The 16,251-nt window shown below is 37.0% G+C and overlaps 1 protein-coding gene across 1 annotated transcript; it reads right to left on the bottom strand.

Annotated features, from left to right (window-relative positions):
- Nucleotides 1-15,417: 15,417 nt before the first annotated feature.
- On the bottom strand, nucleotides 15,418-15,864 carry LOC121779049. The gene has a single exon (XM_042176399.1). The coding sequence runs from the start codon at nucleotides 15,862-15,864 to the stop codon at nucleotides 15,418-15,420; it is 447 nt and encodes a 148-aa protein (XP_042032333.1).
- Between the last annotated feature and the right edge of the window lie 387 nt (nucleotides 15,865-16,251).

Genomic DNA, 16,251 nt, shown 5'->3' with positions numbered 1-16,251 from the left:
TAAATTGTGGGTTCAATTTAATTAATAAAAAGCTAATTGGGGGAGCCCATATCCAAAACCTTCTATAGATCCTTGACTGGGCCCAATATGAACTATTATAAATAGGAGAATAAAAGAGACAGAAAACACAATTTTTATGAGGAAAATTTTGTCCCTCTCTCTACAGTGTAGGGGACGAAAATTTCTCGTAGCTCCTCCTCCGTGAGAAAGTTCTGTCTTCTTTATTCGAGTCCTAGTGTTTCGATAAGATCAGCCCACCCTGATGTCGGAATACAGTTCGAGACACCAGTCAGAAGATCTGTGGTCTAGTATTGAAGATCATGTGGAGAAGGCGCGAGCAATCGACGATTATTTGGAGAATGAAATCGGTAACTCTAAACCGTAGAATTCATGATTTAGGATTTATATTCTTTAAGCATGAATTATTTGCGTTCTAGCATGCAATTCTGTGTTAACATGTGAATTGATTAATCTCATAATCTGTCAGATAGATCCTACGTCTGATTTATTTGTTTTGTACAAGTCTTCCGCTGTGCAAGGGGCACCAAAACCCCAATAAGGAGTGCCGAGAATTTCGCCCTTCCCAATCAGGTTTCCTTTTTCGCGATCACCTCGCTCCATCTTTGGTTGTTTTTGTTCCAACGCGTGCACTCTAGCTTGAGTCGGAAGTCTTGGGCGGTGGGGTTGTTGTCGTGACGGCTGGTCGCGATTTCCTCTCGATTAACCCTGCGGTGCCCTTGGTTGCTGACGGGATCCTTGATTGTTATGCCTCGATCCCGATCCTTCCTTCTTGCTCGGACACTTCCTAGAGAAGTGACCATTCCCTCCGCAGTTGTAACACTTGGTAACGTTTTGATGTCGACATTCTCTGAACTGATACTTAGAGCACACGTTGCACTGTGGTGCCCTGGATCGGTAGTCTCCTTTCTGACTAGAAGTATGTTGTCCTCCTCCGTGTTGAGATCGATGCTGACTCGACTGGTACCGATTTCCGTCGTATGGAGTCCGAGAATCATCCCACTTCCTTTTCTCCCGGGAGTGGTGTGTCATTTTTTAGCATGTCTGACTATAGAAACTTATTCCTTGTGTATATACGAGTCGACTACTGCATTTCCCTACCGTCTAGTATCAAGGATTCGAAATTTGACCCAACACTCTTACTTGTATATGAACAGATTTCAAATTGTTGCAACATTGCTAAGGATGTCTTTAGTCGGGAAGGCTCCAAAATTAATCAAGGAAACAAGAACAACAATGCAATGATTCAGAAAAAAAAAACAAAAAAAAAAACAATGCAATGATTGAGTTTCATTAGACTCAACCCGTCCATTCTGAGAATTAAATGGTTTAGAGGTATCAAATAAAACTCATAGAGCTTAGAGAATTTACTTCTGATGAGAACTCGGAAGAACATGAGATAGGTCATGGAAACAGGATGAAACTGCAAAAATTCTCAAATTCCATAGCCGACTGCTAGATCACAATTTGCAAAATTCCGGACAGCAATGAAGGATATCGTTCAAACATGTCAAGGCCTAAAATAATCACTCGCGGTAGGATTTAGAAACATGGAAAAATGTCATGAAGTAGTACAAATGATGGTTCAACAACATCATGTTATTGGAAAAGATGAAATCACATCAATGGGTTCGTGGGTTTGTTAAAGACAACTCAAAGTTAATGGAACTTTTCAGAAATTTAACACGATCAACCCGTTAAGGAAGAAGAGAACAGGATAGCCTTAACTTGGTGTTGCAGAAAGAAAAATCATTGAGTATGAAACAATATATATAGTGAAACCGAGCTAAAAAGAATTTCACTTCTGCAAGAAAGAACTTGTCACATACATGGTTAAAAAATAAAGAGGTGAACCAGTAGTTCCAAGAATAATATTCCATTCTTTGAAGAAAACATGTCTGGACGTGTGATCATACTAAAGGTCATAACTGCAAACAACCTTAGGAATGAAGTTCAATGACGGAAGTTGACAAACACAGATTTTGCATGTTTTTAAGGACTAGATTTGACTTGTTTGAAATGTCAATCATGCAAATTATGTTCTTAAATTGCATATGTTATACATTTGGTATTTTTGACGTGTTTGTTGATAAATGATAGAAAAATATAGAAAAAGGTGAAAAAAGGCCAAAGTGCAGCAGCCTCTGTTCGAGCCCATTCTGGAAGCGATTTTGAAGTCCAATCAGTGCCTACTAGATACCAGTCTCTTCGTCTTTGAAAGACCTTCGCGTGGATACCTTAAACATCTAAATCGGAGTTCTGGAGAAAGTTATGGCCATTTTACAAACATCGCCCAGTGCAGTCAAAATCTGGCGGAAATTCACGGAAGAAAATAAATTATTATATTGTGAAGCCAAATCTCTCATATTTCTTGTAGGGCACGAAATATATCAAAAATAAACCTTTTTCCAACTTATAAATACCTCTTAACCTAATTCATAATCTTTATCTCAGAGCCTCCAATCCTTCTCCATCTCTACACCTCTTTCCATTCCATAATACACACATAATTCATCCATCTTCCATTGGAGCGGAGCTCTGCAGATCCAGGCAAGAGAAGACTGAAGATTGAAGATTCAACCTTGGGTTTTATCAATTTCTTTCATGTCTCGTACTTTAATTGTAGTTCTTACTTGTCTATGAGCAGAACATCTTTTGTAGAATTTTTGGTATAGATATTCGATTGATTTTCCTTGTTAGCTCTTGCAGTTATTTGATTTATCTGGTGCTTTCTATGTTCAATTGATTAGCTACCTCTTGAATACATGTTAGAGTTGATTAGAGTACTCGGGAGACGAAATAATTGACTTGGAAAAAGGGATAATTCACACATTAATTCAATAGAACTCGAGAGAGTTGAGGTTTTGAGTGAGGTCTTTGATTTTATATGCTTTTAGGAATTAGGGGTTTAAGGGTTAGAAGGGGACTTCAATCCTATCACCTAATCTACAGGTTTCTCACCTCGGGAGGGGGTTTAATCTATAATTGTGATCGACTTAATAGCTCTGGAGACCGTAATTCAAGGAAGTCGATTGTGTTTTTGGATCCTAAAATTCTACATTCTTAAGCCTGCTTTGTATTATTTCTATTTATGTTTTCCTTTTTTTGTTTATTTCTTTCAATCTAGTTTAATTAATCAACCCAAAAATCACGTGTCTCTAGATAGTATATGACGCTTAGTATATGGTAGTCAGTTGCAATCTTATTCCCTGTTTTCGATATCCGGTACTGACCTTTAGATATACTAGATCTACCCTGTATGCTTGCAGGTATTTTTAGTGCTAATGAATAGTGCATCAAGTTTTTGGCGCCGTTGCCTGGGAATATTATTGCTTTAAGCTGATATTATAGAACGGTTGATAATACTAATTTGGAGTGTAATATTTTGTATAGTTTTGTTTTAATTGTTTTTATTTTATTTGTTTTGCAAGGAGCACGAAGCATAACAGTGGATTACTCTGCGCTCCTATGGAAGATGCAATTATCTGCTACAACATTTGATATACTCCGTAGAGTGTGGGTGAGATATAAAATATGCTTACTCTCTTGTTTTTGTTATTTTTTACCGTTGGTTTTCTCCTCCGTAGAGCTTAAGTTAAATAAAATAAAAGTAAAAAAAATTCTTTTCTTAAATTTTTTTTTCTTTTCCCGTTTGAATTTTTCCTTTTTTTCTTTTTTTTTACTTCTTATTCTTCGCTTTTTTTTCTTAAAGAAAATCTTTAAAAAAGAGAAAAACTAGAACCTCATTCCCTCTATTTTTATTTTATTTTCTCCACGTAAATCACCCACACACACTTCAAATTCACATCACTTAAGCAAATTCTTTGTACTCTACCAATTATTCATGTGCTTAGCTGTCAATTAACACAAGGTACGTTCTCTTTTAATTTCTGAGCTTTGATCTTGAATTCTTTCATTGAATGACTTTGTTGTTGATATATATATTGGGAGTTTGGATAGGAGTTTGATGAGTGACGATTTAATTTGGATTTATTTTTGGTGAATTTGTGAGTTTTGGATATTTGCAAGAAATAGTTGTTGGGTGTGCTTGGGTATGTTTGGTCTTTGGTGGATGAAAATTGAATATCACTTTGGCTTGATTGTTGATACACATAGTTCATGTTCATAGCATTGCGAGGCTATTTTATCTTGCATTAATTGTGTTTTTAGGAGCTTAAATTGTTTTGAGTGATCTTGGTCTATTGTTGAAAATTTTTGTAATTAATTGGGGGATAGAGAATATTACGGGGGATGAAAATGATCATGTTAAGGTAGATAATTTGATTTGCATATTTTAAGCCTTGATATGATTAAAGTTTAGGGGATTGCCACATGTTATGCATTGTACTCTACTATAATTTTCTTCATTCTATGCTCACATTGCGAAATTGTAGGTACATAAGGCATCCCAAAGAAAATCCCGAGAATGGGGGATATTTTATGAGCCTCAAAGAACGTCAAGCTAAAGACGTTAACCAAGCGCTTGTTGGGAGGCAACCCAACATTGTTATTTTTTTATTAAGTTTGATTTGTTTTCTTAGTTTACTCACCTCTCCACAGACTTTGCAAACTTATTCTTAACGTAGTTTTGAATAAGTTTGGGGGATGAAGTGGTGGACCGTGAGTTTAGTTGTTTTTGCTTATTTTTGTTAGTTTTTTTTAATAATCCCGAGGTGAATCTTGTCATGACCATAACATAGAAAATTTAGAAATACTCATGTTTAGGCACATCAGACTGAGTTGCCTATGATTAAAAGTTCGTTTATGTGTTGATTAAGTTGACTTGATGCATTGATTTGAAGGTTTAGTGAAAATATGCATAAATAATGAATTGCTTGTTTGCCTTGAATCTTGCTTATACCTTGTGAGACTTAAGCCATAAATTTCTTTCTTGTGTGATTTATCTGTATTCATGTATTTGTTTCTAGAACTTGCTCCTAGTCTGCTTAAGTCTGCAAAGTGTTTAAATGATAAAAGAGGACGTTAGGCCATCCTTCTTAGCTACTTTATATATCCTAATTATTGACCTTACTCAAAATATTTTTCCCTAGCTAGCCATTTTGAGCCTTTAAAGCCTTTTTCTTTGGAAGCTAAATAAAGGGGGAATATTCATACACTCTTGGAGAAAGTTAGTTCATATCTTATGAAAAGAGTTGGAGAGATAAGGTAGAAAGAAAAGTAGTGGCTTACTTGTGAAAAGTGCATAGACATTTGTGATTTGAATGAGATAATTGGTTGTGCATAGAAAGAAAAAAATGAAAAGAAAAAAAAATCAATGGAATTTGGGAAGTGAGAAGAAATTTAGACAAAGTCTAGAATTTACTGAGATTCGAATTGTTGGTGCAGTGCTATGTTTGATGTAGTAGAAATTGATCACTTTTGCTATGTCTGGGATTAGTCACTTTTTAGCCATATTTCCTCACCTTACCAAAAAGCCTACATTATAACCGAAAATAAAGACCTTTCGGATTTTTGATTTTAATCACATAAAGTAGAGGAGGGATTAGACATCGAGCAAGCCTGTGGTAAACTTTGCATGTTGCATGATCTGAGAGCATATATTCTTTACCTTATACACTTTGAGAGTGAGTGATAAACACATTCTAAACACTTGTGAGCGCATGTACTTCAAGGTGATCAACGAGCTAGTAATGAAAATACACTAATAAGCTTTGCTTGATTTGATTTGTATTCTTGTCAAACTCTTCATTTCTTGTTACAATTTTTGAGGCAACTATGAAGTCTAGTTCTTAGCATCCGTGTTTCTTTAGTAGTTTTTCTCTTGTTTTGTTTGAGGACAAACAAATAATTAAGTTTGGGGGAGTTGACAAACACAGATTTTGCATGTTCTTAAGGACTAGATTTGACTTGTTTTAAATGTCAATCATGCAAATTATGTTCTTAAATTGCATATGTTATACATTTGGTATTTTTGACGTGTTTGTTGATAAATGATAGAAAAAGATAGAAAAATGTGAAAAAAGGCCAAAGTGCAGCAGCCTCTGTTCGAGCCCATTCTGGAAGCGATTTTGAAGTCCAATCAGTGCCTACTAGATACCAGTCTCTTCGTCTTCGAAAGACCTTCGCGTGGATACCTTAAACATCTAAATCGGAGTTCTGGAGAAAGTTATGGCCATTTTACAAACATCGTGCAGTGCAGTCAAAATCTGGCGGAAATTCATGGAAGAAAAGAAATTACTCCCTCCGTCCCGGGTTAGTCGCACCTTTCCTTTTGGGCATGGAGATTAAGGAATGAGTGATAGACAAAGTCAACAATTACGGCTGTAGGAGATAATTGTTACTAAAAATGGAAAGAGTGCAAATAACTTGGGACGCCCAGAAAGGAAATAAGTGCAAGTAGCACGGGACGGAGCGAGTATTATATTGTGAAGCCAAATCTCTCCTATTTCTTGTAGGGCACGAAATTTATCAAAAATAAACCTTTTTCCAGTTTATAAATACCTCTGAACCTAATTCATAATCATTATCTCAGAGCCTCCAATCCTTCTCCATCTCTACACCTCTTTCCATTCCATAATAAACACATAATTCATCCATCTTCCATTGGAGCGGAGCTCTGCAGATCCAGGCAAGAGAAGACTGAAGATTGAAGATTCAACCTTGGGTTTTATCAATTTCTTTCATGTCTCGTACTTTAATTGTAGTTCTTACTTGTCTATGAGCAGAACATCTTTTGTAGAATTTTTGGTATAGATATTCGATTGATTTTCCTTGTTAGCTATTGCAGTTATTTGATTTATCTGGTGCTTTCTATGTTCAATTGATTAGCTACCTCTTGAATACATGTTAGAGTTGATTAGAGTACTCGGGAGACGAAATAATTGACTTGGAAAAAGGGATAATTCACACATTAATTCAATGGAACTCGGGAGAGTTGAGGTTTTGAGTGAGGTCTTTGATCTTATATGCTTTTAGGAGTTAGGGGTTTAAGGGTTAGAAGGGGACTTCAATCCTATCACCTAATCTACAGGTTTCTCACCTCGGGAGGGGGTTTAATCTATAATTGTGATCGACTTAATAGCTCTGGAGACCGTAATTCAAGGAAGTCGATTGTGTTTTTGGATCCTAAAATTCTACATTCTTAAGCCTGCTTTGTATTATTTCTTTTTATGTTTTCCTTTTTTTGTTTATTTCTTTCAATCTAGTTTAATTAATCAACCCAAAAATCACGTGTCTCTAGATAGTATATGACGCTTAGTATATGGTAGTCAGTTGCAATCTTATTCCCTGTGTTCGATATCCGGTACTGACCTTTAGCTATACTAGATCTACCCTGTATGCTTGCAGGTATTTTTAGTGCTAATAAATAGTGCATCAGAAGTTCCTAAGGTCAAAATATTGTCCTTATGAATGATGAATCAAAGGAGACTACTCAATCAAGCTATCCAACGTTACAAAGGCAAACACAAACTTTCGAGACAAGTGTGTCATGACTCGATATAGAGAAAAAAATAATGGACATTACTTGCAAATTGGGAGCCAACCAAGGTGTTTAAATAGACAAGGGCTCACGTTTATTCAAAACGTCCCGAAAGGAACTTAGAATCCAAGTAAGTATTGTTGAAAGTAAAACGTTCATTCTAGCTACGAGGGTCGCACTCCCTCGCACATTTTCGCGAGCCTGAACATGGTAACATCGTTCTATGAAATCGTGGATTCCAAGTTGAGATTCATCGTATCGTCGAAATTAATAACTATTTTTATGGTCGCATCTTCAAAGTCTTCTTGCCATGCCACGTAGTTTTCGAAATGCATTGCCATTGCACACATGGCCTTGAAGTGTCGTAAACGTCGTCGTACTTGTGTCGCATCGCCACTTTGGCATGGTATGCAAGACTGCATAGTTTTATTAGATCTTAGGTATGATCTCGCCATTGTGAGGATACACTAAAGTTCAAAATATACACTTTCATTGGTTTTATCACTCAGGAAAGTGATATTGCAGTTGTCAACTTACAACTAAGTTCTAGCACATTCAGTCTGGCCTACCTCGTAGGCACTCTATAATTTCAAGTATAGCTTGAAGTCTAGTACTTCAACGTATATTTGATCATTACCTAACTCAAGCTTCATATGGCTCCTACGTTCGCAAAGAAGTTCAAAAGTTCCACATTTCACTTTAATAGTGGTTCTACACAATACCTCATACTTCATCGGTCATAAATTTTCACCACATAAACGTCATCCATATATTGTACAATCAACACATTTATTCGTATAAATCATTTGGTGTTCCATAGCATAACAAACATCGTACATTAATGTATGTGAATAGCAACACTCAGTCAATCAATCATCCATGGAATCGCATTTCATAAATCATGCAGTTCATGCTCATCTGTATCACAATCACAACTCGCAACTACACGCGTATCATGCTTTGCATTTCACAGTTTCATAGTCATGAAATTTTAACCGCCTAGGCATAAAATTTTGTCATTCCTGGAAGCAACATGTATTTTCTTCAAGTAAATTTTGCAATTTCGTGGACGTAATAGCAAATCTCAACATCAACCAATACAAGTTCAAAATCATACTTCAATACCCAGCACATTCAACGCCATCATGGCTCACTGTTAAATAAAAGCAATTGTATAATCTCATAGTGTCTCCCGGTTCATATCTTCACAACATTTTCCAAAAGCCATAGTATTTACTTATTTTTCACAGGTGTTGTTTCATAGTATAATCAAGTAATCACACTCATACTTCACGTTTCACAATTCATGTAATTTTCAATCATTTAGAATTTCATCTATCCAAACTCATAGAATTCCAATCACATATTCGCCGATTTTCCTTATCGGGGTGTGCACAACAGTATTCATCATTTTTGGCATAGTCGTATTAAGCAATTTCATATCCATGTATTTTTATAATCCCACACTTCCAAACAACATTTTCAAAGACGTCATATTATCTTCGATTCCCATTGAAATAATTTCATTTTCCACCAGAGGAATATCTCCATCACACTTTCCAACATTTCACAGGTTCAGATCAAACTTATCGAAACGCTTGTTACCTCATTCTTCGTGGTTGGGCGGAGACGAGTCGTTGTGTTGAGCCTTCGATGGTTATCAATTAGTAAATTTAGACGTGAATAAACTTTGACTCAACAAGGCTCTTGGGTCCAGAGCGGAAAGAACTGAGGCTCTGATACCAAACTGTCACGACCGCCCTTCTAGGGTATAATAAATGCGGCGATCGTGACTTAACAGGACTTAAATGCAATCAAAGAAAAGGGCTAGGGTTTTATAAAAAGGGGTTTGACCAAGAAAATAAATGAACAATTAAGTATAAGAAAAGAAGGTCGCGCTTTAGCAATGAAACCCAATGAAGAATGACTATCATATTTTAGGTCAAAATGGCAAGGCTTGAAATAATCCAAAACGTAACATGTCTCAATATCCCTAACAAGAATCCAATAGTTTCAGTACCAACCCAAAGATAAGAGTAATCATGTTTTAGCGGAAGCATCCAAGAGAAAAGTGAAGTCATGTGTGAAGACACGACGACACTCGGAGTTTCAAGACAGTCTCATGATTTTAATTAATTTGCTCAACACCGCCAACCGCTCGTCGCCGCTCAACCTGCACATAAGGAAAACACATGCAGGGCTGAGTACTATAATAATACTCAGTGGACTCATGCCGAAAACATTTTCAATAAAAGTATTATTTATCATGCCATACATAAGTAACCATCGGGGTTTTATCTTTAGAAAGGCCCGAGGCACTCAAAATCATTTCCCATTGTAAAAGTCGACTGATCAGTCATTTTCCCATAGACGTTAGCCATATCTGCCAATACATGACTTGAAATGTGGCCACAAACCAAGTCGTTAGACTGGCCAGCCCGTACGCTAGCACACAGTCTACCATAGGTATACACTAATCCAAGTAGGGTTTACGGCCCTACGAGGACCCGAATTCGATTTAGATAATAATGGCATAAAGCCATATCAGATAAGCGCGTTAAAATCAAACAAGGAATGATAAACACAATTTCATTCCCATCGATAAAACATTTAGGACATTTTCCTTATTTAAAAGAAAGCCCACCTCGATGGCTTAGATCTCAAGTACTTTCTTCCCCTTGCTATCACGCTGAGAGCGCGAGTTATCACCTTTAAAATTTATGTGTATCATAAATTTGTCTCAATTATCGACTCAAAATCATACATGTCCCCAACGTTTCCCTTTTCCATCAATTCGTTTTATCAACATAAGGAAACACACCATAGCATACATCAACGCACAACACATCACTACATCATAGAATGGGTTCCTTAACACATAAGCATCATGTATATCATTCAAAGCTTAACAACATAGATCATCATGTATATCATTCAAAGCGCAGTCGTTTTGTAAAAATCATTAAAAATCCATCCTACCTCCGTTGGGGCTGAAATTTTGCCACAACCCAGTATACACATCAAAGGTCATCCAGTTAAAATTTCACATCAAAATCACATGTTTAGGTCGGTCAAACCAAAAACGAAACTCACTGGTCGAGAATACAAATTCTGACAGAACTGCGTAATCGACTTCAATAATTCATTAAACATTCATCTTTTGACCAAAAAGGCTGATATTCACACACAACACAGAAGACACCTTGAAGTTTACTCAGTTAAAATTTCGCACCAAAATAAGATCGTTTGGTCAGTAAAACACACGTCGGAATCTACTGTCCGAATACCACAGTTGTCATACTTCCAAATTTCGAATTAGGGTTTATCAAATATTCATCCCAACATATATATTCATACTTCCTACACATAATCATGCTTCAAAAAGATCTCACTATCATATTCTCATATATTCACATAGCATTCACCACAAATCATCCACAAGTTCATTCATAAACAACCTAAATGCATATACATATTCTTTTTTTTCATGCAACCATCAATCCCACCTGATTAAATATTAGATCTACCATCTCTACACTTATTATATACATGATGGAATCAAAATCAAGGTTTCAATGGAGAGGATGAGGAAAAGAAATTTAATTATACCTTTCTTGATCAAAAGCAAACGGTAGAAACAAAGTATAATCTTGATTCTTCAACAATTCTTGAGGCTTCAACTTAAATTCTTCTCAAAAGATGAAGAATTTATGGAGAAAAATAGAAGAAAAATTGGGAGAGAGTGGGGAGAGGAGAGTGGCGTGAGGGAGAGGGAGTAGGTGTGTAGTTAGTGGGGTTAGGGTTAGGGGTTTCTCATGTATTTATAGAGATCAAGAATATAATCCTACAATTAAATAATTAGAGATTTGAGAAGATATGGGGGAAAGGAATTGGCATGAAATCTAGGGAGAAATAAGAGGATTTTTGAATTCTAGGCTATTTAATTAGCCTATGATTTAATTGGTATTTCACGGAGTAGAATAAAATGCTACGGAGCAGAAAATAATAAATCCTCCCAATAAATAGTGAGTAGGAGATTTTTATATATATTCTCCCACAAGGAATTAAATTCAAATCCTAATTTAAATAGGATATGGCAATATCTCCTTAGATATGGTAAGATTTGCTAGGATGTTTATATTTATTCATGGAATGGAATAAATAAGGGATCAAAATATATAATGATTAATTCCCTCCTCCCATAAATAGGGAAATTTCAAAATCTCCATGATGTAAGGCATAAGTGTCGTTTTTCTCGTGGAGAGAATAAGGAATAATCGAACTTTGGATTTAATTTGGATAAATATCCCAAGTAATTAATTAAATTCAAGGAAAAATAAGATTTCTTCTCCAATAATATCAGGGGTCGAAAATGTCAAATGAATACTGATGCTCCTATTTAATCTCACCCATCCCTTAAGAAATAATTCGCCACAATATATTTCACCTCGCATAGATTATTCACACAGTCACGTCACAATTTCAACCATTTTCACTTCCACCACACATTCTCAACACTTTCACCTTTCAATGGCCACGTCATATGTTCCACATCTTTGACTATTCAACAGCCACGTCATATGCTCAACGGATTTGACTAATCAAATCAAATCTAAATTCTAAAACGCAATTAGGTCACACATAAAACATGCAATTAATTCACTCATCATTTAATTCACATACTTCACGGCATTAAAAGTATTAAATGCAAAAAATTTATGCTTCGCAAATTAGGGTTCCGAAAGTGGGGTGTTACATGCATAATGACTATCCAAAGATTTCCATGCATAGCTTATCTCTTGATCAAGATTCTTCATTGATTTCACGTTCTGCGCCAGTAGCTTCGTTTTCTAGCGATCACAGACACGTATTTACCCTAGAAAAGGGACTACAACCTTCTGAGTCTAATAGCATTCTGAGTCTCCCAGATCTGGTTCTTCCCTTCGCCATTCCTCACATTTGAAGGTAACTTGTACTTCCGAAGCATTAACTAGGACATGTAAAGTTGGACTGTAAATCAGTTCTTTGTACCTTTTAAATTGTTGATATTTTTACATACTGAAGCATTATGAGTAAACTATATCTGCAAAACATATAATCTTTGTATTTCTAGCGCATTGGTTGCTGAGTATGCAATAATTATCTGGCTTGCGCTGGTAGGGAATCAATATGAGGATGCTCTGCAAACATGTCTTACAACTTCTTGTTCTTGCAATTCCTGCTGCACTTGTCGATCTTCCCTACTTGCACCGTTGCACGTCTTGCTTTGTTTCTGAATGTGGAAATGTGGTTTTTTGCAGGCTAAGAATTGAAGACTAATCTCAGTTTAACGAAATCACAGTTACTTGCCTTGTCAGTATAGAATATGCCTTGTCTCACCTATAGTTTTGAAGGGACAGTTGTATAGTCTATTATCCATAACTTGTTTACAAAGGTGTATCTGTTGAGTTAGTGATGCGTGATGCTGAAGTCGCATTAGTATTCTGCAGGTGATACTTGGAGTATATGAATTGTTGATGTGATTAAGTTACATATATAAACTCTTAACTAGGTGTAATGATGTCTGCTAGGACGTATTAATACTCACAAGATAGGTAGAAGTAATACCCAGATAGGCATAGCCATATATGTGATCGAGTTTATCAGTACGATATGTAATAAAGCGTATTGGATTCGGTATATAGCCCTCCCTCATTCCGTAGAAAAATGGGGTTGAGATAAATTTCCTAGAGCCAATATTTTCCCTCCCATTTTTTCCCATTTTGTCTATGTTTGAGCCCTTTCTCTAGTTTATTAGTCTTCGTACTCATGTTTTGAGAAGCTATTTTGTTGTGTTTGTTGTTCATTGTGTTCGGTTTGGATGCTTTATGCAATTGTTAGTTGTTTGATTTCGTAGATCTAGTTTACTTTGCGTAAAATGCATGGTTAGAGTTTCGTTCTCTTTATATCCGCATGCTAGTTGATCAGTTAAAGTAGATCTAGTCGTTTCAACTTTCAATTTCGTATTTACATTTCGTAAGAAGTATGCTAGTTTTCTTTCATTATGTTCGTTAATGATTCTTGTGATGCTATATTCTTTAGTTGTTTGAAGAAGATGAAGTAGAGAAATCATTTTAGGAAATCAAATTTGGAATTCTATCTTTTGCTTTTGTACCATGTTGCTTTTTTAGCTTCATTTGGGTTAGTTAGGGAATGCGGTCCCCTTTTACTTTTCATACATGTCTAATCCATTTTAGGTAATTTGGTCCAGAATCGTCCCAGTCAGGTACTTTTGTTTGTTCTGCTTTTAGATCATAGTGTGCCATTTCAAGTTTAGATGCTCTAGTTTGCAGTTATGTCTTCTCTTTCCAAGTTAAGTAGGTAGCTCTTAACCAACCAATATTGCGTGACAAGTAGTCAAACCATTTCCAAAACATCCAGGCATAATGTCCAACAACATGCGGATAGGTCTAGAAAGTCTGCTTGATCAGTTAAGCTTTTTTTGATATAGATAAGGATCAGCCATGGCGAGTGTAACGACGAGGGGAAGGGGAGTGATTTTTGGTCAGAAGAAAGGTGTGTTGGGTGACGAGTTAGCTGGCGTGGAGTAGGTGGAGTTGAGTAGCAAGCGTGGATGGCAAGAAGTGCAAAATCAGAACTAAGATTATACTCCATTAGTCCAATAAAAATGGAACAATGTCCTTTTTAGGTTGTCCCATTAAAAATGAAGCAATTCCTAAAATGTAGCATCTATACTTTTTCATCTCTCTTACTTTATTCTCTCTGTATTAACTAACGAAACAACACCTACAGTCAAGTGTCGAAAGTAAATGTTTCATTTCTAATGAGAGGGAGTATATTATTTTACTCTCAAATATTGACTGAGATATTATTTCCTTTCCATATATTTATGTTATTTCCTTTTTCCATTAGTTGACATTCCATAGGATTCTTATGTAATCCTATTTATACCACTTAGAAAATTAGGGCAAACAACTTTTGGACATCAGGCATAGGACGGTTTGTACCGTGGCCCTTGCGTAGGATTTATCTCTTTATATTCATCTAGTGGTTTTTATCAATAAATTGAGTACACCTTCTTCTTATAGTATTCTTTCATTTGTGGGATTTCTAGCCTTTTGCTCCTATCATTTTCATGCACATGCATGAATGTGGATATGTCTAGCCGTTCTACTTATCAGTGTAATACCCCGTTCAACATTTGACGTTTGTCAATACGTTCGTTTATCAAGTAAATGCTATATTAAAGTAAGTAGTACTTCAAACTACTATCTTTTGTTACTTTAAATCCTTTTTGGTTTTTATTAACCAAGCGCCAATGTGAAAAAGTAATTATGCTCAAAAAGTTTGTCGTGCAAGGAAATACAAGTTAGTGAATAATTGTCCGGGTACAATTATAGCTCAAATAGATATTAAATGTCAATTTACAAAATAGAGACATTTCTCTACAAGAGGAGAATGCTCCAAGTATATCTATATTATTACAAAGTCGAGCTACACACAGTTGGTGATCTATTATTGGAGAAACTCCAATTCTCGAAGCATGCCCCTGCGAATGAAAAGACCCGTCAACACGTAGTAATTTATACACGATAAAAAGGTACTGAAAAATAATGTCGTGAATAGTATGCATAGTGTCGTGAATAGTGTGAATAGTACTCCCTCCGTCCAGCAATAGGAGTCCCATTTCTCCAGGGCACGGGTTTTAAGAAAGTTTTGGAATGTGTAATAAATGGTGTGTGATAGTGGAATTTGGGTCCCACCTAAATTGTTTTAAACCTTTTTCTTTAGCTTGCATACAGCAAGAAGCCAAATTTGTTTGTTGGTTTGCATACAACAATGCAACACGTTTCCATATCATTTCATGGAATGACAAAGTTAATTTTAGGCTGCCAAAATTAAAAATGAGCATAATATATGGACAACTGAATTTAAAAGAACACTCAATGGGCTCCGCCTCAGCCATGGCCTCTGCCCTCCCCCTCCTCCTCTCTCTCCCCTTCCTCTACTTCTTCCTCGCCCCTCGCTTCCTCTCCCCTTCGCCAAATCCCCATCCCTCCCGACGACGAGCTCCACGACTTCTCCCTTTTCCACAAGGCCATTGCCATGGCATTCCTCTTCCTCACCAACTCCCCCTCCACTTCGCCCCCCTCTGGGAGCGATTCTTCTCCCCTGCCCCCTCCTCCCTCTACAACATTTACTTCCATGCCGACCCCTTCTCCCCCCTCCCTCCCCTCCACGGCGTCTTCCGCGGCCGCCTCATCCCCGTCCTCCGCCACCCACCGCCTCTCGCCACCGCCATGATTGACGATCCCGCCAACACCTATTTCGCAACACTGCATCCCCCTCCACTCCTTCAATTTCAACTCATCAAATTGAACCCAGAACTTTTGAAAATGACTCATCAAATTTATCTGTAAATTGAACCCAGAACTTCTTCAATTTCAACTCCAAAACCAACAAACCAAACAAATAGAAACAGAAGAAGAAAACATCTGAAAACAAAAACTCCAAAAGTGGAACCAACAAAATCGAAATCTGTAAATCCCGGCGAGGGTTGAGAGAGAGAAGTGGTGGTCCTCGTAGGCGGCGGACACGTCGCCGCTAGTGTCGTCGGTGGCTGCGGTGAATCGGATCGACAGCGGCGTGTCCTCGATCGAGACGTCGGCGTCGGAGTGGAAGGGGAGCTCTAACACATTGGGGTGGGTGTAATTGAGGGAGTTGCGAGAAAAATTGGGGTTGGGGTGAGTGTAATTGAGAGAGCGGCAATTGGGAGAGGAGGAGGAGGGCGG

The sequence above is a fragment of the Salvia splendens genome, chromosome 19 (genome assembly GCF_004379255.2).
Source record: "Salvia splendens isolate huo1 chromosome 19, SspV2, whole genome shotgun sequence".
Lineage (NCBI taxonomy): Eukaryota > Viridiplantae > Streptophyta > Magnoliopsida > Lamiales > Lamiaceae > Salvia > Salvia splendens.
Note: the sequence above shows the minus strand (reverse complement) of the source record. Positions and strands in the feature narration are given on the sequence as shown.